General features: G+C 39.2%; 1 protein-coding gene across 3 annotated transcripts in view; it reads right to left on the reverse strand.

Annotated features, from left to right (window-relative positions):
- Positions 1-21,687, reverse strand: part of afap1 (actin filament associated protein 1) — a 92,601-nt gene that overhangs the window by 27,764 nt on the left and 43,150 nt on the right. For all 3 annotated transcript variants that reach the window (XM_063470282.1, XM_063470283.1, XM_063470281.1), the window contains exons 2-3: positions 15,001-15,129; positions 8,113-8,195 (exon numbers count right to left, since the gene is read on the reverse strand). In XM_063470282.1, coding sequence (XP_063326352.1) covers positions 8,113-8,195; positions 15,001-15,129 — 212 coding nt within the window. The remainder of the gene's footprint in view (positions 1-8,112; positions 8,196-15,000; positions 15,130-21,687) is intronic.

The following is a 21,687-nucleotide window of genomic DNA, read 5'->3' on the forward strand; positions in this document are numbered from 1 at the left end:
AAATAACCAGAGTGAGACTCAGACTGGGTTGGGCATTTCCTCCATTTCTCTCACCTCACAATGAGGTGTAAATGTGGTTCAGGAGGAGCCAGTGGAAGCCAGCATGAGCTGGTGGTCCGCAATTTTGAAAAGAAGGATGAGGTGGGCCAGGCCTAAGCCTGTCATATCTAAATAGTGTTCTGTATTGCAAATAAGTAAGAAGTCACCTCAGCGAAGCAGAGTTTCATGGAAATATTTAGACATATTATAGAAGTGCTCTGCACATTTGCTCTTTGTCTGGGTATGAACTCAACTAATCTGATTGCAACAAAGTGAAACATTTTACAGTTGGAAAATACATTTGCCAGTGTTTTCTGTTCAATAAGCTATCTAATAAGTCCCCCATTGTTTTCAAATTACCTGATATTATGTGATCCATCTGCATTTCTGTTCTGAAAGAATGACATTTCAGTACCAATACCATGATATGCTATCATGATCAGCCCCTCTAGCCTATACTGCCAGTCGACTGTCAGCGTTTGGCTCAGACAAAAGGACCTTTTCCCAGACTTCTTTCATTCCAGTTAAAAGTCTGGCTATGCAGGACTATTTCCAACAAATAATCACAATTACCGTGATAACTGAGCCAAGGATTTAACTGCTAAACTGTCGAGTTTTAAAATAGGGTTGCAATATCTTCTGCAAACAAGCAGTTTCTTTAATGGCCATTAGGTGGTGCCTTCAAGAAAACACTAGATTAAAGACCACCCTCGTCCTGCAAGCTTCTGTCACTACTGCTAACAGCCAACTGAATACAAGGTAAGTTTAAACTTCACCTCCACCGCATGCAGCAGTTCTCTGAATGTTTATTAATTCATAAAGCACAAAAGGAAGTGTGTGGTATTTAAGATTAACCCTTAAATGGACTGGCTGATTTTATGACATGATCACTCAATTATATCTATATAGCTACAAGCTTGATATCATACTGCCAGTAACCTTTTGAGAGAAAACCTAAAATTGTAATTTAGAAGCTCTTCAGGCTTACCCAGTTCAATTCTTGTGAATTTATAGCAGCAGGATAACTACATGGGATTATCAATCAGATCCACTATCTCTTTAGGCCGCTAAAGGAATTTGGCTATTCATTTTCCATGCTCCAATAACCATTCCCATTTGTATACATGCTGTGATCAGAGTCACTGAACAATAGTCCGGCAGTGTATAGAGTACACTGTAGTATGAATTCATGGGTTAATGGGCATCTTGGTCAAATACCTATCAGTTAGTAACCACAAAAGCTATTTTTCTACCAAGCACCCCTAACTTTTGTTTGGTTCAATTGTAAATTCTGTTAGTTCTCTACTAGACTGCAAAAATAGACTCAATTTTCCCTCCGTGCTTTATTAAGTCATTTCAATCACATCATGTGTCAGGGAAAAAAAAGAAACTTGGCATTGTAAAAAGCCTTCAAATCCACTAGAGTGGGGGAAAAAGTTGTGAAATAGGTTTTCCATCCATGCTCCAGTTACTCAGTGGGGACTTTTTCCAAAGAGTGTTAGTAACTGAAACAGTTCTGGCCCTTAAGATTAACCATGTTGTGTGCATGTGTCATTAAGAAAAGGCCTACTGCTTTCTGCAGTTAAGACCTATTCAATCTCCAATTTCCCACTTGTTTGGTTATCCGAGTGACAAAGCGTGACACCTTACAATATAATCTGTTAAACAACTTCATTTCCTGTCACAAGTCAATGACACAATACTGCTGATGTCACGAAATGCTTTGCTGTGGTATACCAAGCCACAAAGTAGGGAAACCCCACAGACGAATTAAGTCAAATATGAAAACAGATTCATCAGCACCAAATGAAAAACACACTGCGTGGAAAAACTCCTGAAGACAAATAATTTCTGAGGCCATACAAAAGTAAAACAGGGCTGGTTCAACTCAATATGTTTGATAGCAATCCAACTGTTGCCACGCACGCACCGTGTAGCTTGACACAGTACAGTGACACATTTAGTTGGGTGAGTGTTTCCCCTTCAGGCTAGAAATAATTTGGTTTGGCAATATACAGCAATATAGTCTAAGGAGCTTGGAAAGAAAAGCATCTGGACTTCTTTAAGTTTCCTTGAAGACGTTTCACCGCTCATCCAAGAAGCTTCTTCAGTTCTAAGAGCAATTGGTGGAGAGTCCCAGATTTAAGCCCTATGGGAGTGTCCCCTAGAGGGTCTTGGACCCCCCCTATTGATTCTCTACCTACCCACCAATTGCTCTTAGAACTGAAGAAGCTTCTCAGATATGAGGTGAAACGTCTTCAAGTAAACTTAAAGAAGTCCAGACGCTTCTCTTTCCAAGCTCCTTGGATACGATGACCTGGATGACTGAGAACCTTCACAGACCTACAGCAATATACAATGTTTTATAAGTGAGTAAAAAACAGAGGAGATGGTGGGTTAAAAAACAAAGATTCCTCACAACTTCCAGTAATACATAACCATACAGAAGACTGTATGGTTACAGTACTAGCTACATTTGTGCTGAGATGAATATCCATCTTTAAAAAAAGGCCTGGAAGGGAGGGATGTCTGAATCAAAAGGAGGAGGAGGAAATGAATTCCAAATGAATTCCAGACATACGGATCTACGGATGATGCAGCCCTGTTACCGTGTATAGCACGTCGACCACGTGAGCACACTTCTGTGACGTGAATGCTTGAAGCACGGAAGAACGGGATGCTTGGCGTGAGTTTCTCATGCATGATACAACTAACTTTAGTGTGCATTACATGGGTGACTAATGGTGTGCGGGAGGGTCTGTGTCAGGGGAAAGGCAAGGGAAGAGAGGAGAAAGGGGGAGGTGGCACTGTTCTCCAACATCAACACAGATGGAAATCATTTGTGTTTCAACTAGCAGGAGGACTGGTCCACATTCTGCTCGAACAGTGCAGCCCTTAGGATACAGCCGATGAAACGAATCCTGACTTGAAGGCGACTGCAGCAAACGTTAGAACTCAAAAAATCAACAAAAATTCCAAACAGTTGAGGTTGCAGTCTAAGAATTTTCTTCTTCTCTCTGGTTTACAGTACTTGTTTTGTGGTTTGGGGATCTTGGACACAAACCTTTACCTTGGACTTGCGGGACTTTTAAGAGCAGCTTTAACTGTTTTTTGTAACATAAATGTCGAATGAACTGTCAAAGCAACTGGGGAAATTGTTTTGGACCCAAAAAAGTTCTGCACTGCTGTGTGCTCAAAATGTTGGTAAAAGTAGTTGTGAGTAGTAAAACAAAAAAAGCTTGAGACCCAAGTTAAAATTCAGATTCGTCAAAACTGAATGTTTGTTCCATTGCTATTAAAATAAAAAAACACTACTGACATTTAAAGAAAAAACATAAATCAATGGTGCACTGCCACAACAGGTGACTTTAAATATCTCACCTCCTTTTTTTCATCACGTGACAGCATGAAGCATGAACAATGCAGAAACATTTTAGGCAGATGTTTACTATTTTTCATGTTGGGTGGAGCTCCATTCTCCATCTGGAAGTCCATTTGTTTTCTTTAAAGGAGTTTAATGGAAACATGCACAATTAACATTTTATTTTCCAGTATTCTTCTTCAAACTGTTCAAATTTTGGATGAAAACCATTCATGTGGCTGAAGCATCAAGCTTTTTGATGACAGCAATGTACTTCATGCCAAAGATAAAAGAGAAATATTAATGTAACATAAATCCTGAATATGAAAAGTGACAGGATGACAAGAAGAGGACTTCAGTGGGATTTTGTCACACTTATTAGTCATTATGATCCAATCAGAGCCAGACCTTGTTTTTACTGTGTTTCTGTGCATTTACATGTGGCATGTAGCACATTGTAAAATGGTACTGTGATCCTCTTCCATGGAGGAACGTAGAGATTTATAAGGTGAGTGTTGTGGAAAGGATCAATCTGACATAAAAAGGTTCAGCTGCTCTCTCGGCAAACCCAATACTTGTACGGAGTAAAGGCTTGGCATAAAAATAGCTTTGTTGTTTTGTCTGTCTTTGATTAGCAGGCATCACCAACATGTCCAGTGTACACAGATATATATATATTTAAGGTGACAAAATATTGTGACCTTGGTTATTGTCGCTGTTGCATCAAACAATTATTGAACTTTAGTTATATTTATACTGAGAAAAAACATGATCAGTAGTGTTATTGTTCTGTAGGTTTACAGATATTCTAGTTTCTGGGTTATCTGGCACTCAACTCTTGGAAATGAAAAGTTATTCCAGATGACAGCCTATTCCATCATCTCAGACTTGTAACCCTATCACACTATCACGAATCAGTGCTGTTAACATTATAGTTTTGGAGTTTTGGTGAAAAACTTTAAAGTGGACACTGCCCTCTTTTTGTTGTGCTTTTATATAAATATATAAAGACCAACTTTATATGCATATACAATTAGGGAAAGACAATATAGTGGCTCAAAGTAGACCTTATCCTGCTGTGTGTGTGTGTGTGCGTGTGCGTGTGTGTGTGTGTGTGTGTGTGTGTATAAGAGTCAATCACAAGTTTGCCCTTGGGAAAGAATTGGAGTAGTTTACACACATCATGTCTTCGTTTCTTTGTTTTCCTCTGCTCATGCAAAGGCTAACGGGTGTCACACATGTGACTGTCATGCTCTGCTAACAGCTACACTGTGTTAACATGCCTCACTAAGTTTGTAAAAACACTAAGAATGTCTTTTCAAGACCTTAGATGTGCAAAAAATGCCACAAACACCTGGAAATTAAATGATTTTACCATGCAAATAAGTTCTGAAATGGACTAAATGTGATGACACACTGCAGAACAATTCAGCAGTAAATAAACGTATCGTGGAAGTCTGTGCAAAGCAATTTTTCTTCTTTTGTATTTCACATACCAGCAGAATATTCTGGAAGAGTCTTCAATCTGCATATTGTTTGTGTTTGAGTAATAAAGTTCAATACCACTGTCCTCTCATTAAGTATTGTACATCAAGTGAGCTACTCTGAACTAAGTATTCCTTATGTAACTGTGAGTAATCAAAATGTGGAAGCTAAGGACTGATTCAGCTTCTAAAGCCACAGGCTCTTTGTGTACGTGAGTGTCGGTTTGGCTATGCATTGAGGCTCGACGGGTCACAAAGAGACTGTCTTCCTTGTCTATTATTTCACCAGATTGCTCTAGTCCATGTTCCACTTCTTCACCAACACCAACTAAAGACTGATGCCATATAACACAAATAACTGCAACTTCTCATGACTAACAAGGTTGTTTTTCATCAACACGAAATCTTTGTTTCTTTAACTCTCTACCCTGTTTACTCTTTTCTTTCTAGCCGCCTCCTCTCTCTTTTCCTCTTAACCATTTGTCCGTTGTTTCATTTGCACGCGGTGGAAATTTTGAAAGAAATGAAGAGTGGAGAAAGGGAGCACAACACTTTTTTCCTCAGTCTGGACAGCTTCTCCAGAGGTCAGTGTGGAAATGTGATAGATGGTAATTTCAGAGCAGAGACTGCAACAGGGAGACAGAGAGCTGGCACAAAATAAAAGACAGTAGCTGGGTTTCCATCCAAGTATATTTATGAGAATTGTACTTTACTGCTGCGACTCTGCAAACCCTGCACATATGTTACTCAGAGAGGTTTTGTTCTAATGTGAATGGCTCTATTTAACCACTTAATATATTTTAGCTGCTTTCTTTTCTATTCTCTTTTCTGCTGATGAAAATCCCTGTTGTTAAATGTTTGTCACAGCTTATGCTGTCGTTAGTATTACGATTACTTTGTACACATGTAAAGCCAGTGTCCAGAGCATGATATTGTTGGATAAAGTGTATAAAGTATGGTTGGATGATTTTGGACGAATATATCGACTATCGACTAAGAGAGATTTATTTATCTATTTATCTGCCCATGAGTAAGTTTGCTGGTTGAAGCTAAGAGAAGGAGTCAACTGAAGAAATAATAGCACTGTTTAACGGCATCCTCTTCCAACTGCGAGTAAATGCACCCTCCTGAGAGTGCGCCCAAACGCGGCGATTTATTCACTAAAACTCATAACGGAAAGAAAGGCAGTAGTCTATGTTCAGAAAAAAACAAAAACATTTTATTTAAATTAAAACAACACACAATGGTGGGGAGGGAAACAAGGAGAAACTGGCTTCTTTTTTGCACTATCATTTACAGGCTGTTCCAGTGTTTATCTGTCTCACACACTCGACCAAACAACAAATACAAAATTCAACAAAAAGTAGTTAAAACTCAAAATGCTCAGCACAGTCCTGAGTGGGTCTCCTTCAGCCAGTGATGAAGACCTGCTAAAAACTTCACTTTTTCCATAAAAGACAGAAAGAGTTGTGTAATTGTGTGCCTATGTGTTTTGCTTAAATAAAGGAAAGCACCGAACAGGCCCGGGAGTCTGGGGTGTCGTGCAAGGCTCTGCTATGTATTTTCTTATGTTACTGGTTCTGATTGGGGCAGCAGAGAAGAGAGACAACAAGCAGAGACACAGAAACATCATTTCTCCTCCTCCTCCTCACTCGCCTAGTTTTCTGGGAAAACCTCGGCTGTGATTTCCAGACACACACTGGGGTCACCAGAGGAGGCTGAGGCTGACGACTGGTTCTAATTACAAACTGCACTGTAAGGCCTTGTGCCTTGGAATGTGTGTGTGTCCTGCGTGTGGGTGTGTGTGTGTGTGTGAGTAAGATGTAGAACAAGGTGTTGTGGCTTATTGCTATGAAATAAAGGCTTTGCAAGCCATCACAGCCACCTGCTTTTTATCACAGGCATCTGTTCCCACAATAATGGCAGACACACACTGTTATTCTTCACACTGGGTCTTTTTACATGCACATCTCACTTTCACAATAATGACACACACATCACTGTTTTAACAGAGATGTTACGGTCCTCATTGATTGTCATGGTGATGTGAGGCACAGTACGAGAGAGGAAAACATGCTGAAGCCATGACAGGCCTTCCAACTGCTTTACAAGTGATTGTAAAACACATCTCATATTGTTTCTATGTCCTGCTGTATTGGTAATGCTGACATTTGCGTGATTAACACCATTCAGGTGCAGGGTGTCATAAAAACTTGTGCACAGAACTTCAGTGTATTGCTAACAAGTTCACCATCTAATAATAATGAAGGTAAGGGTCAGCGTTATTGGTCATTTCGCTGCAATTTCTATTAGCACCAGTTGAGTTTTACTGGTAAAACATTCATGCAGTCCTGCATGAATGTTAAAGATACCTGCAGTGTTAACATGATGAAGTTACTTCTGTTACATAACACAGTTGTTACTATCAGAAGTTTGCCTTTTTCACAACAAAACCCAAAAATATTCAAAATGGATTTGAAATTGGACCTAAATTCAATTAAATGTTGTAAATGAATGCAAACTGGGAGCTTTGAACAGATGATGTGTCAAAATTAGCTGGTTTGGGGAAAGTAGTGCAACTGCAAATAGCAGCACTATAAAATAAAGACTCTAACACTGACCTGACATTAAGAATAGTGCATTGTTTTATAGATAGTTGTCAAGTCATTTTATATTCAATATTTATCGGCTATGTTTTATTTATAAGGCCTAATGTGACTGATTTAAAATAATAATTTCTAGTTTCTTCCTGGATGTCAATATTGTCGCTTTTAATTTAACGCTGGTATCAAATCAGGTCGTATACAGAAACGTTAGATCCTTGCACTCTGGAGAACCTGTATAGTAACCTGTATAATAGCAGGACAAAGAAAAGCTGTCTTTCCTTTATTTATCTCTTACTTATGCCACATGAATTACATGTGACTTGCACTGCATTGCTCAAAATGTAGTTACTCAGCAGTGTCCTGAAAATAAATTATTCTTTTGTCCTTGATTTGCTTGATTTTGGCATAAAGCAGCTGGGCTGAGACGATGACCCATAGCAGCGGAAGCAGAATGACACAGGGCTATCTGGTATTTGTAGAAACAACTCTCTTTAGTCAGACAACCAGAACGCATACTGGAACTTGGTATAACTCTTACTGTGAGCACTGCTTGCAATAAGTTCCAGCATGGTCAAATTACACAGAACTAAAATTAATAAATCTAAATAAACTTCAGTCTTACCATCCAGGGGTGAGGGATCTCTGGAAGTGGCATCTGAGGTGGAGCAGGCAGTCCGCTGTGTATCTCTGACTTGAATGAAGGCTCTAGAAGAAATCAAGTGGCTATTATGAATATAAACAAGAAGATGCTTTACAGTGTCACTAGTGTCAAATCTAAGTAGCAACAAGAAATAAAATGTTATAATTTCCCTTCTTAAAATCATAGAACCAAATAGACTGTTCTTCTGTGTTTCTCTGATTTTAATGCGCTTCCCTTTTTTTTTTTTTAACTTTATTTTTAGGAACAGGAATATTAACATTTACACAGACACAGCAAAGGAAAAAGCTAAACAAAATAAGTAGAAGTAGAAATAATACCAATAATAATGATATAAAAAAGTAAGATAAATAAAAAAATAAAAAATAAAAATAAAAAATAAATGGAGGGGAGGGGTTCACCCAAGGCTATGGGAAGTTACTAAAAAGTAGTTTTTCTGCTTGGAGACACACCGTGCATCTTGCTTGTTTGTATACACCCCCATACCTACATCTATGTCCATACTCACACACACCTTCAAGTGTCTACATACACATCTATATATACATACATAATACATGTCTACCTGTGCATGCATGCATACTCACGCACGTATACCCTTTGACATATTTTTGTGCATATCTATACAAGTGTCCATTTAGCATCATAAGGTATTAAGACCAGTCAAGCACCGGAAAATCAGGTTAAATGAAAACAGAATGGGAAGGGAATGAATAAGATCATTTCCCTACATTATTTACAACCCTTTTGCATACTCGAAAACCATTTTGACCAGTATCTTTGAAATTTGTCTTTACAGAGTCTTAGAGAAAAGGTCATCTTTTCCATTTCACAAATGTCTTTTACTATGGCTGACCACTCTCCAACCGTTGGTGGGTCCTTGTCCAGCCATCTTCTAGTTATTGCTTTTTTACTTGCTGCCAGGAATATTTTAAAAAGGTATTTGTCTTTCGTATTCATCTCAACTGGTACATTTCCCAAATATATTGTAGTAAAGCACAACTCAATCTCAAAACCCATTACTGTTTTAATCCTCATTAGTATTTCAGCCCAGTAAGATTTAATAGCTGGGCAATCCCAGAATATATGGTAGTGGTCAGCCATAGTCTTACCACATTGCCTCCAGCAGTTACCGGATTCAGGTTTGCCATTCTGAAGTGATTTATACTTAGGTGTAATGAAAAATCTCATACTGTTCTTCCAGGAAAATTCCCTCCAAAGAGGGGAGCTAGAGGTAGTTATGTTTATTTTACAAATATTCAACCAGTCCGCATACGTAAGTGTAATATCTGCTTCTTTCTCCCATCTGTTCTTAACATACTGGGTGGAGTCGGTCCTGTACGATTGTAAACATGAGTACAGTTTCGAGATCAGTTTCTTATGTACTTTACCTTTATATGTGTCGACAAACATATCAATGAGCCCTCCCTCCTCACAGTCCTCCCTTGCAACTTTAATATTTTTATTAAAATGGTGTCTCAATTGTAAGTATCTGTAAAAGTCTGTTTTATTTAATCCGTAAGTTTCACTGAGTTGTAAGAAGCTGTCCATGTCTGTTTTGGTTGAGATTTTACAGTATGCTGTAATACCCTTCCAAGTCCACTCTCTAAACACCCCATCCAAATGTGCTGGTGTGAAATCTGTATCATATCCTACCCACCTTAGTATTCGCATTTTCCTTTCTAAATTGAATTTTTTACTTTGTTTAGCCCATGTATTTAAGGCTACTTTGGTGCACTCATGCAATTTACACATGTGTTTTTTCTGTAGACTTATATCACCCAGTAAAGACTGTAGAGGTATATCCAATTGAGCAAGTTCCAAATCTTTCCATTTTGCTTCATATCTGTTATCACATAGTCTAACCAAATACTGAAGCTGTGCCGCATTGTAATAGTCCTCCAGGCTGGGTAAGGATAATCCACCTTGGTCTTTTGGCAACTGTAGCGTTTTAAGTCGTACCCTGGGTTTTTTACTCTGCCAAATAAATTGTGAAATCATTCTTTTCCACTCATTAAATTGTTTTGTGGGAATTTCAATTGGCAGGGATTGAAAAAGAAACAACAAACGGGGTAAAACATTCATTTTCACAATTTCTATTCTACCATACAGACCATTTGTCAAATATGCCCATCTTCCCAAGTCCACTTTTATATTTTGTGTGATGGCATTATAATTTAAGTTATAAATATCCGTCAAATCCTTTGGTATGATGACTCCAAGATATGTCAATTTGTTAGTATTCCATTTGAAGTCATACATTTTACGTATGTTTTCTTTTGGTACATAGTTGTAAGTCAGAGTTTGGGTTTTGTGTATATTTAATTTGTAGCCTGAGTATTGGCCAAACTGTTCAAGGCGCATCATCAGTTTGGGAAGACTGGCGTCCGGATTTGACAAGGTCAAAAGTATGTCATCTGCATATAAGCATATTTTATACTCCACTCCTTTAACTTGAATGCCCATGATTTTCTGGTCTTCTCTAATACATTGCGCCCGGGGCTCGATAAAAAGTGCAAACAAGGTAGGGCTTAGGGGGCACCCCTGGCGACATCCTCTCTCCAGTGTAATAGTCCTGGACAGATTTCCATTAATTTTAATCCGTGCAGTTGGACAACTGTATAGCGATTTTAAACAGCCTATGATCTGCTCTTTGAATCCAAACTGTTTTAGTACTAAATAAAGAAATTCCCATTGCACCATATCAAAGGCTTTCTCCGCATCCAAACTCAAAGCGACTGATTTAAATTGATTATGACTCATAATATTCATTAGGTATAGTGAAACCCGTTTGGTCGTAGTCAATCAAGTCAGGAATAATATTTTCCAGTCTTTTTGCGATGATTGAAGTAAATATTCTGTAATCTATATTTAAGACTGAGATAGGTCTATATGAGGTGCACTCTGATCTGTCCCTTCCCTCCTTTGGAATCACGGATATGATAGCTTGTTTCCAGGATACCGGAGCCTCTCCTCCCTTCAAGATATAATTAAAACACTTTAACAGCATTGGTGGCAAAAGGTCCCTATACCGCTTAAACCATTCTGCAGGGAATCCATCTCCTCCTGGCACTTTGTTTGTCTTCAGCCTAGCTATAGCTTTATCAAGTTCTGCTTTAGTAACATCTTGAGTTAGTATTTTGTTTTGTTCTTCTCCTATGGAAGGCAAATCTAGAGACTCCAGAAATCCTTGCGCTAGTGATGAATCCATTATTTGGGGTTGAGTGTAAAGCTCTTTATAATATAACGCAAAAGATTCTTCTATATCTTCAGGTTTATGGCAATAGGTCTCAGTAAGTGGATTTTTAATTTTTGTAACTGTACTATCTGTTAATTGTTTGCGCAATTTCCATGCTAATATTTTTTTTGCTTTAGGGCCGTTTTCATAGTAGTTTTGTCTGAGATATTTTAGCTTGACTTCTATTTGTTTATCCAGAATATTGTTTAGCTCCTCCTTAATATTTTTAATTTGTTCTAAAATTCTATCATCTTTTGATTCTATATGTGCTTGTTCCAATTCTTTTAACTTATTCGACATGATAGTCTGTTGCCTCTATCCTTCCCTTTTCTTTCTTGCTGACCACATTATTAGTTTTCCTCTGAGCACTGCTTTCGCGGTATCCCACAAGGTACTCGGTGACACTTCACCATTGTCATTAACCTCCAAAAAGTCATTAACTTCTTTTTTAATAAATTCTTCACATTTTCGGTCATTCAAAAGGCTAGTGTTCAGTCTCCATAAAACATTTCTAGGCTTAATATCCAAATGTATCTTTAGGTGTACTGCAGAATGATCAGAAACGTCTCTGGGTCCAATGTTACATTCTATTATCCTCGGTCTTTCTGATTTGCACATAAAAAAATAGTCAATTCTTGAGTAGACACCATGCGGGTGGGAGAAAAATGTATATGCCTTTAAAGAAGAATGAAATTCTCTCCACACATCAATCAGCCCAACCTCATTAAGCATCTTTCTTACATAAAGAGATTCTGGATTCTGCTTTTTTGATAAGTTTGAGGAGTCCAAGGTAGGGTGTAATTGTACATTCCAGTCTCCACCACATATCAGGACACCTGATGTCTCTGTAACAATTAAATCAAATATGGTCTTTATTAACGATTTGTCCTGTCAAGGAGGTCTGTAAATATTAAGTAGTGTCACTACCTTAGAGTCTAGAATTCCTTTTACCAAAATGTATCGTCCTTCATTATCTGCAATTTGTGAAGACAACTGGAAAGAGATTTTATTTGAAATCAGAATTGCAACTCCCCTATTGGTTCCCTTTGTATTTGATGAATAAAATATGTTTCTAAATCCAGGGTACTTAAGTTTTTCATGCCCCTCTTTGGTTAGGTGGGTCTCCTGCCAAAAAATTATATGATGGCCTTCTTTTTTCATTTTAGCAAAGAGCTTACCTCTTTTAACTGGGTTTTGTAACCCATTAACATTAAGGGTTACTAAACCATACTGTTGAAATGACATGTCTTGTATAAGTCAAAGCATTTACCTTGTAAGACCTGGGTGATAAAAAAAAAACCAAACCCACACACAACATACATTTGTCAAAATTTGAAACTTGAACTTTAACTAAAACAGAACAAACGAGAAAACTGTGGTTTCTACTCAAAAACAGAGTTTCCCAAAAACCTTTTGGAGAGGAAAGCTCTCGTTTCACGAGGGGCCTCTCCTGTGCAAAGTGACATCTCCCGAGGTTATGCATAAACAAAATACCACAAAATAAGAAGTAATCAAACAATCAAACTAACCAGGAAAATACGCTCCCAGAACAGTGTCTTAACTCTAAGTGCTCTAAGGCAGACATTTAACTTTCAGTATATATTTAGATGTAAAATGAAACCTAAACGTTTACATTAAATTATATTCAAAGTAAAGCTGAAGTGTCAATCCTTACCCAGGAAAAGTCAAATCGGTAAAGAAACTGAATTTCTCAATTCAGGACGTGATCAAACTGAGTCTCTTGGTTCATGTCGAAATGCCTGGAGCATCATCTTCGCTCTCTCTTGACGTGCATCACGGTTCCGGCGTCCCACTGTCTCCCAGGAAAGGTTCTTCAGCTTTTCCCGTGTTGCGTCCGTAGATCGAGTCTGTTCTCCCGCGAAGCTCAGAACCTTCCTTTTCTTCAAATCCTCCGTGGCCTCCGCTGCGCTGTTATAAGTTACGGTGCCGTCACTGAGGAAGACACGGAGTTTAGCTGGTGCGGGGGTCTGAAAGCGAATTCCTTTTTCTTTAAGGACTTTCCTGATGGGGGCGTAAGCCTTTCTTTTCTGTTGAATTTCAGTCGGATAGTCCTGGTCAAAGTAGATTCTCACTCCGTTCAGAACGACCTCTCTCTTTTTCCAAGCGGAGCACCAATTCTTTAATTCTGTACTCCAGAAAGTGAATCACTATTGACCGGGGGCTGGCATTCGGCGGTGGCTTCGGCCCAAGAGCTCTATGACATCTTTGCATTCCCAGCTCAGTATCACTTAGGGACAACTCCGATTTAATAAACGTTCCCAAAAACTCCCGTAGATCGTCCCCCTCTGTGTCTTCTGGGATTCCATAAACACGAATGTTGTTTCTTCTTGATCGGGCTTCCAGGTCTGTCAGTTTAGCTTGTATATTTTCTTGTGCTTGGATAGCTTGAAGCAGAGCCTCGTTAGCCGCGGTAGCCCACTCCTCCACCTCCGCCACCCTCCCTTCTGCCCCATCCACTCTACTTATCGTGTCTTTCAAGTCTCTGGCAATTTCGTTTAATTTATTATCAATATCTTTTCTGAAACACGTAAGTTCCGTGGAGAAGGTGTCTTTGAAATTTTTCAGGTCTGTTTTCATGTCCAACCTGGTAGCTTTTAGCTCTTCGTGGATAGCGCGGATGCTAGCTTGCAGGTCATCCATACTCTCGTCGCTATCGTCATCTGTGTCTTTTTCCATTGTTTGTTTTTCAGCTTTTCCCGTTTTCAGTGGTGTCTTGCCTCTCTGTTTACGACCAGTTTTCCCCTCCATTAGTGTGAAATGCTGTCAGAGTAATAATTCGAGTAAATTTGGGGAGTTTTGGTTAGTGAGTCTGGGAGCTCTCACCTTACACGTCCACCCACATTGCCTCCGTACCGGAGGCAATGTGGGTACGGAGGCAAATACACATTGCCTCCGTACCGGAGGCAATGTGTATTTTTTGTGTATTTTTTTAATGTTAAAATGAAAAATCTCCAATAAATATTTCTAATCAGGATGTCTACACGTGACATTTTGTTGTTGATAGAAAACTGAAACGTCATTATGAATTTGTGTGAATAATCTCATGTTTTGAGGCTTCCAGTATAGCACTAAATCGATCGTCGCGTTTAAGGATGCAAACAAAAACAAAACTACAATAAAATTTCTGGGTATATCTTCTTTTCATGTTAGATTCATCCAGATTTTAATATAAACATGTTTTTGCATTTGAATTTTATTTCAATAATGGCAGCCACACACGTGAACATCTTAAAGAAAAAAAGCCTGTGTTAAAGAAAAGTTCAGAAAACATCAAACTGATGAAATTAACTCTTTTAATCTGGCATAAACAACTTTTGGCTATATTAGCTTACAAGTAAAGGGTTTTTATAAGTAAACGTATACCAATATAACTCTATGATGACAGCAACCAAACAATTCAATTCCACACTGACCTAGTAACAGCTTATTGTGGTCTACATTCTTTGTGTATGTACCAGACTGCTCATGGAACTCCTGCAGTCAGCCATAGTAAGGTCAGGTGTTGTATCTAATATCTGACTACCTAATGGACTTACTCCAGCTGTGAGTCCCTTAAAGTGTTTCAGAAGGTGCAGTGTAAGTTTAATCCTCACCTTTGTCGGACAGGACTCTGTGCAGAATATTGGAGAGGTGTATCTTCTTCTCTCGGACCCCAGCACTCAGATATTCTCTGTCCAGCAGGTCCAGAAACAGACGAAGCTCACACACCAGCTCCTCCATTGCTGGAGAACAAATATACAAATATCAAAGAGTCAGGTTATGGAACTCTAGTCTAATGGAAATGAGACCTACGCTACTTTATGTTTAAACTTGCAATGATCACACTAATACTGAAAACAACTAATTTCTGGAACGTTACTCTTACAGCTTGCTTTTCACTGTCTGCAATTAAGAGCTGGGTGAGAAATCAAAGACCAGTTGTTGTGCTTCAGCCAGAGTTTACCTTTGTTTAACTGAGCGGATGTGCACCGTCAGCCAACAGAAACACTAATGCACTGTGTATGTAGACGAAGAGCAGTATAGACTATACCACTACAACACCGCAAAACTGCACCATCGTTTTCATTCACGAGTCATACTTTGGTAAGCGTTTACCCAAAATGATGATGACGTTCTAATGCTTACATTGTAAGAGATTATTATTTTCTTTGAACTATTTTGACCTGTGGATTAATACCAATTTAATGCTGTATTGAGTGTTGCCATTGTGAAACAGAGAGTGTTTCAGAATGTGAAAAACACGAGTGCTGGGCTTCCCAAACAACCTTTTGGTGGCACACAAAAAGGCACCAGCATTAGCTGCTCATTAATCAGTCCCAATGTAGAGCATGTTTCAGTTAAAACACACTGACAAGTATTTTTTGGCCCTGTGCAACAAACCAACATTAAACAGATACTGGAAAAGCACAAAATACTGTTATGTAACATAAGTGGGCAGCCAGGTGGCCCTGTGGAAAACAGAATTTTCAAGTAAATCAATCACAGGCGCTGACAGTCCTTCAAGTGCACAGAGCCAGCAAGCTGATAGTTGCTGGGCAGGGACAGATCTGGCAACGTACCTGATGGAATTATAGCTGCAGGTGAAAAATACACCAGCAGCTTCCCACACAGAGCAAAACAAAAGCAGGGAAACCGAATACAGAACATAGCTCGCAGATGAGGTATGGGAGCAAGGTATCAGTGAGCCTATCTCCACACTTGATCTGATTGGGCTCAGAAGCGTGACTCTGAGATGCCACGCTCTGCACAGACACTCAGATAAGAAGCACTGTCTGAAGATGAGGGTCCCAGCTCAGTGAAGCTTTTTGTTAACACCTGATTGTATCAAAAGGCACTGCATCATCCTGGACAGCAGCTGCAGACTGAAAAAGTTAAGTGGAGTTAATGAGGACTTTCTTTTGGTTACTGCCCTCTGTGACAACGTCGGGTCACTGAATGTCTGAGCGTGATTCAGAAACAATCTGACAGCAGCTGCTGAGCAGACTAACCTGGCAAATTTACTGGAATTGACTTTTTGTGCATCCACAAACTAGTTTTTTTTTTTTTTTTTAGGTTTTAAACTCTCCCCGTCAGAGAATAGATTACTGTTTTTGTTTTCTGGTGCTGCAGAAGGACATCTCTTAGTGAGATCTTAGTGACAACACTGAACCTGACTTTAATCCACTTCTCCAGGCCCAAAACGAGAAAAAAGGCATGAGGAACTGAAGATGAAGTAATTAAACTACAAGCCAAATAACTGTGTATATAGTTAAAAGTCTGGATTTTTCAAAAACATTCACATTTTGTTCAAAACTATTTTGATTATTATTAATAGTAGTGAAAAGTTAAACTTGTGTTACATGACACAAAAAATTGTGCACTAAATCTTTACGGGAGACATTAGCATCAAACATACAGACATGACTTGCTTCCAAGCAAGCTCTGATATGTTCGTGTTTCCATATAATCACATGAAATCAGCTTAACCAATATCTGAGCAACAGGCACAGGAGATAAGCTGACCTAATGGCTAACCCATGTGCCAAATGTCACAGCAGTTTAGTATGTCTTAGTATGTGCCATTAAGACTATTTCAGGCTATTTTATAACAGACGTAAGTCATGACGTAACAGACCTCATATATCTCATTCAAAACAGGTCTGAATACCACATGTAATCACAATTCACACAAGCATTTAACTAAACAAAAACAGATGACGGTGCATCTCAGCGTTATGACAATAAAATCAATAGATGTTTGTATCCAGTGCAGCCACAGTTCATTTTTATTGTTGCTTGACTGTTAGAGAGCAGCTCTGACGCTGAATACACAGACACTTTCCCACATTCCTCACATAATCTGATTATACTACAGGAGAGTCCGGTGAAGAAAAGGGGGCTGGGGTTAGGGCTGCCACAAACGATTATTTTGATAGTCGACTAGTCACCGATTATTGTTGCGATTAGTCAACTAATCAGATCATGCATCCATTGGACGTAAAACGCACAGCTTATTGCACCAGCAGCATCTGCTCTTATATAAATATCATTAGCTTACAGCTTTACGTGTTTAAGGTATGTGCTAACTAAAAATAAAGACAAGATGATAGTTTATCAAATTTTAATGACATTTGCAGATTGTTTCGGTGGAGTTTAATAAACTCAGCCGTCTGCTCCTTGCTATCTAAAATATAACAGGACACCGGAGTATATTCTCGAGCATCTCACACTTCTGATAATCAGTTGTCTGCTTGACGTTTATTCAGCTGTGTAAAAACTATAACTTTAATCTCAGCCAAACCGATTTACTCAGGAAAAAATAAAATACTAAAAAAGCCAAACAATAACATTTTTAAATTATCTAAGTGACTTATATATCATGTTTAACCTGAGTAGTGAAAGACGACGGTGGGTTTGAAAACAATATGCCTGGAGTCCGGTGTTCTCACCGGCTCTAGTGAGCCTTGAACCCCGGCTAGCTATCGAGCTAGTGGTTAACAGACGTCTCCGAAAACTTCGGAGCGCTTTTGAAAATATGTGGTGTCTTGATAAACTGAGCAGATATTTGAGGTTTACACAGTTACATTCTCGCCTGAAAATATGTTAAATGTTTATTTTGTGACCCAGAAAGAATAATAAGAGTAATATTAAAACTAACTAGCTGCAGCCATTGTTGGAAACTGAGCTGGGCCGCGCTATGAATTCTGGGACACAGCTTCTTCTTCTTTGGGGTTTAATGGCAGCTGCCATCCTTGTACATGCAGTGCTGCCATCTTCTGTTTCAGTCCATTATTACACTCTTAAATCCTACTACTTATTCCTGCGTCTTTTGGGATCTTACAAAGCTTCAAACGATGCGTCGACTATTAAATTAGTCGTCGACGATTTTGATAGTCGACGTAATCGTGACTAGTCGACTAATCGTGGCAGCCCTAGCTGGGGTGAAAGATAAACAGAAAAAGTGAGGGTGATGGGGAGACTAACATGGAGTAACATGTTTCCTCCGTTTGTGCATGAAATACCACTAAAACTGCAATGAACGATGACAATAACAACAGAAAATATTCAACTCCAGAGCCACCAATGGAAAAACATATTTCATTGCCGTTTTATTTATATATCACCAAATCACAATCTCAAAGCCTCAAGTCACTTTCTATTGTAAGGTAAAGACCCTACGATAATACAGAGAAAACCCAACAATCAACCCCAATTATCTGTAAGTCTGAGTGCTTTAAATCCTTTTACAGCAGAAAGATTATTTGCACTTTACCTACACTATCACTCTGTACTTGCAGAAAAACAAGTAGTAACATCCCTCACTGCGAAGGTACACGCTCCTTGGATCACTTTCAGCACTACCTGATTTTGTACTACACTCTGAACAGTCAAGCAGCTATTTACTGCTCCATTTACTGCTTCGTAGAGCTTTGTGCAACGTGTGCAATACTTTACCTCCACAGGGGTGGCCAAAAAACACAACCTGTGCGCATGTGTGCCATTAACAACTGAAAGTAAGCTCTCCAGTTCACCAAAGATGGCAGAGAAAATGACGAGGTGGAGGCAAGGACCACCCTCAAACAAGGCCTAAGGGCACGCAGGAAAATAAAAAAATTTTTTTTTTAAAAAACGTGCAAACAAACCGCCCACGTCCTTTCTTCCACATCTCACCCTGTTCATTCAGCCTCATTTTTCCATTTCCATAATGCCCTTCATTGTACTCAACATAAAAGGCAGTGCATGTGTTTGTGTCATGTATTCTAGCTTTTTGATTCTAATGCCATAAATATTTTAGTCAGTTTTCTGATATCTGCATACATTCTTCATATGTACCCCAAACCACATCTGCTGTGTTAGCAGTCGGTCTGCATGACAAAAAATACGTGCTCTTTCCAAAACATCAATCCCTACACACACACACACACACACACACACACACACACACACTAAAAGCACCTAGACAACTCACAGGGATGTTTTCACTGCCAGGTATTCAGAACAAAGGGGGTTTTCCTAAGTGAGGACTGTGTTTGAACGAGACAACGGGGTCACGTTTGGATTTCATGTAGAACTTGAGAGCCTGTGGCTTTGTTGTTGTGCAAAAATGCTTAGCAAGGTTAGAGGGAGGAGGGCTTTCTGCCCTCTTCCTGGAATACAGCTGTTATGATTGACGGCCCACTGACAGTCGCTATCCCGCACCAGGTATTCCAGGTGTCTGTTTCTTGTTACCAGCAGTGTCTTTAACACTTCGAAGACATGTTTAGTTTGAGTATCTGACAGGTCTTCAGGTCAGGATCTGCCTCAACATACACACACTGCTGAAATGCGTCAACTATTAGAACTGGAATTATTCCAGTTTGGATTTGGGAGACAGACACTATCTCTACTTTTAAGATTAGGTTTAAAACTTTCCTTTTTGCTAAAGCATATAGTTAGGGCTGGATCAGGTGACCCTGAATCCTTCCTTAGTTATGCTGCAACAGGCCTAGGCTGCTGGGGGATTCCCATGATGCATTGAGTATTCCTTCTTCAGTCAATTTACATCACTCACTATGTGTTAATAGACCCCTCTGCACTGACTCCTACTTGTTATTAATCTCTGGCTCTCTTCCACAGCATGTCTTTTATCCTGTCTTCCTTTTCTCACCCCAACAGGTTGCAGCAGATGGCCCCGCCCCTCCCTGAGCCTGGTTCTGCCGGAGGGTTCTTCCTTTAAAAGGGAGTTTTTCCTTCCCACTGTCGCCAAAGTGCTTGCTCATAGGGGGTAATATGATTGTTGGGTTTTTCTCTGTATGTATTATTGTAGGGTCGACCTTACAATGTAAAACTGTTGTTGTGATTTGGCGCTGTATAAATAAAAAGTGAATTGAACTGAATTGTTTTTTTCCTTTAAGAAAATGGTCCAAGTCGCTCTAATACCAAACCATTGTCATAATCATAAAGCCATGCCACTTTTGTAAATCAACATGGGCTCAGTTTACTTGGATAAGCGGGCCATACAAACACCGTACAGGTCTTGGATGGGAGAATAAATGCACTGCGCCAAAAGTGAACAAGGAGTAGGGTTTATATTTCTAACAAAAAAACCATAAAATGCTTTGAATGGCAAAACAATACGAAATATACCAAGAGCATATAAAATGATGATTCTAATAAGCTTTACTTGTAATAAAAGCAATAATCTCAGGAACAAACACATAAATTGATTTCTAGTATATTTCCTTTGTTTGTTCTTCAAACTTCAAGGCTTGATGCAATAATGTTTTCAGACTATTTTTTCATGGACCTGACAGTTCGGATTCTTATCCAAAGTTGAATCAGCTGAATATGTTGTCTGCCATACCAGGTCAGCTCAACCAGAACTGCTATTTTGTGGCAGGTAACAGATTTTAAAGGAGTCCTTGTGCACCTAAAAGATGCATGAGAAGCCAGAGACTTACAGTTCCAAACACCCAGTCATTGTCAAAGTGCACTTTCTGCGGTTTTGGGAAGCTTAACTGCACTGTGGGTTCAGTGTTACAGTAAGAAGGTGGTTATTGTTAATTGAGGTTGGTTTTATGGTCTGGCATTGTCATGGTTACTGCTTCCAACATGCCACCAAAACACAGGGTAATGCTGTAAGGTATTTATTTGTCACATGATTACATAAAAACCATCACACAGACAAGCTGAAAAATCCTTAATACTTTGGGGGGGAAAGGAAGAGTATCATCTGCTTTTCCACTCTGATAACTCCTTCATAACTCCAACTTGTAAAGGTAACGGCTTACCATCTGAATTTTCACTGCCCTTCTCAGCTTCGCTTTATAATTTATCAGATAAAAATAACTCTTAAATGTCCTCCGCTACATACAGATATTTTAGTCCTATACTGGTAGCCTTGTGTACTGTTTTTTCCCTTTCCACTGCTGGTGGAAAGCTGTGAAAGTTGTGTGCTATTACCAGTCATAAATGTTTCATAAAGACTTTTAAAGCCTCAACTTGGATAAGCACCAGATGAGAGGGAGAGTTCTGAACAGATCAGAGGACGGGTGATGCTGCATTAACTTATGATGAAAGACAAGCTGCCTTGCTCCCGCCCCATTTCTCAGGTCTGTAATTATGAGGTTTGTGTGTTTTCTATCTTCCATCAAGCATGCCAAGCAAACATCACAGAGGGGGGCTGATTGCTATCGAACTGTACAGGTGGTTTACCGTAGGAGCAGATGTTTCCCAGACCACAAACACACATCTGCAAAACCCTGATGTGAAAAGGAGGAAAAGTACAAGAAAGGTGATGGGATAGGGAAGTGCTGATGGAG

This window comes from Pelmatolapia mariae, linkage group LG3_W (genome assembly GCF_036321145.2).
Source record: "Pelmatolapia mariae isolate MD_Pm_ZW linkage group LG3_W, Pm_UMD_F_2, whole genome shotgun sequence".
NCBI classification, from domain to species: domain Eukaryota; kingdom Metazoa; phylum Chordata; class Actinopteri; order Cichliformes; family Cichlidae; genus Pelmatolapia; species Pelmatolapia mariae.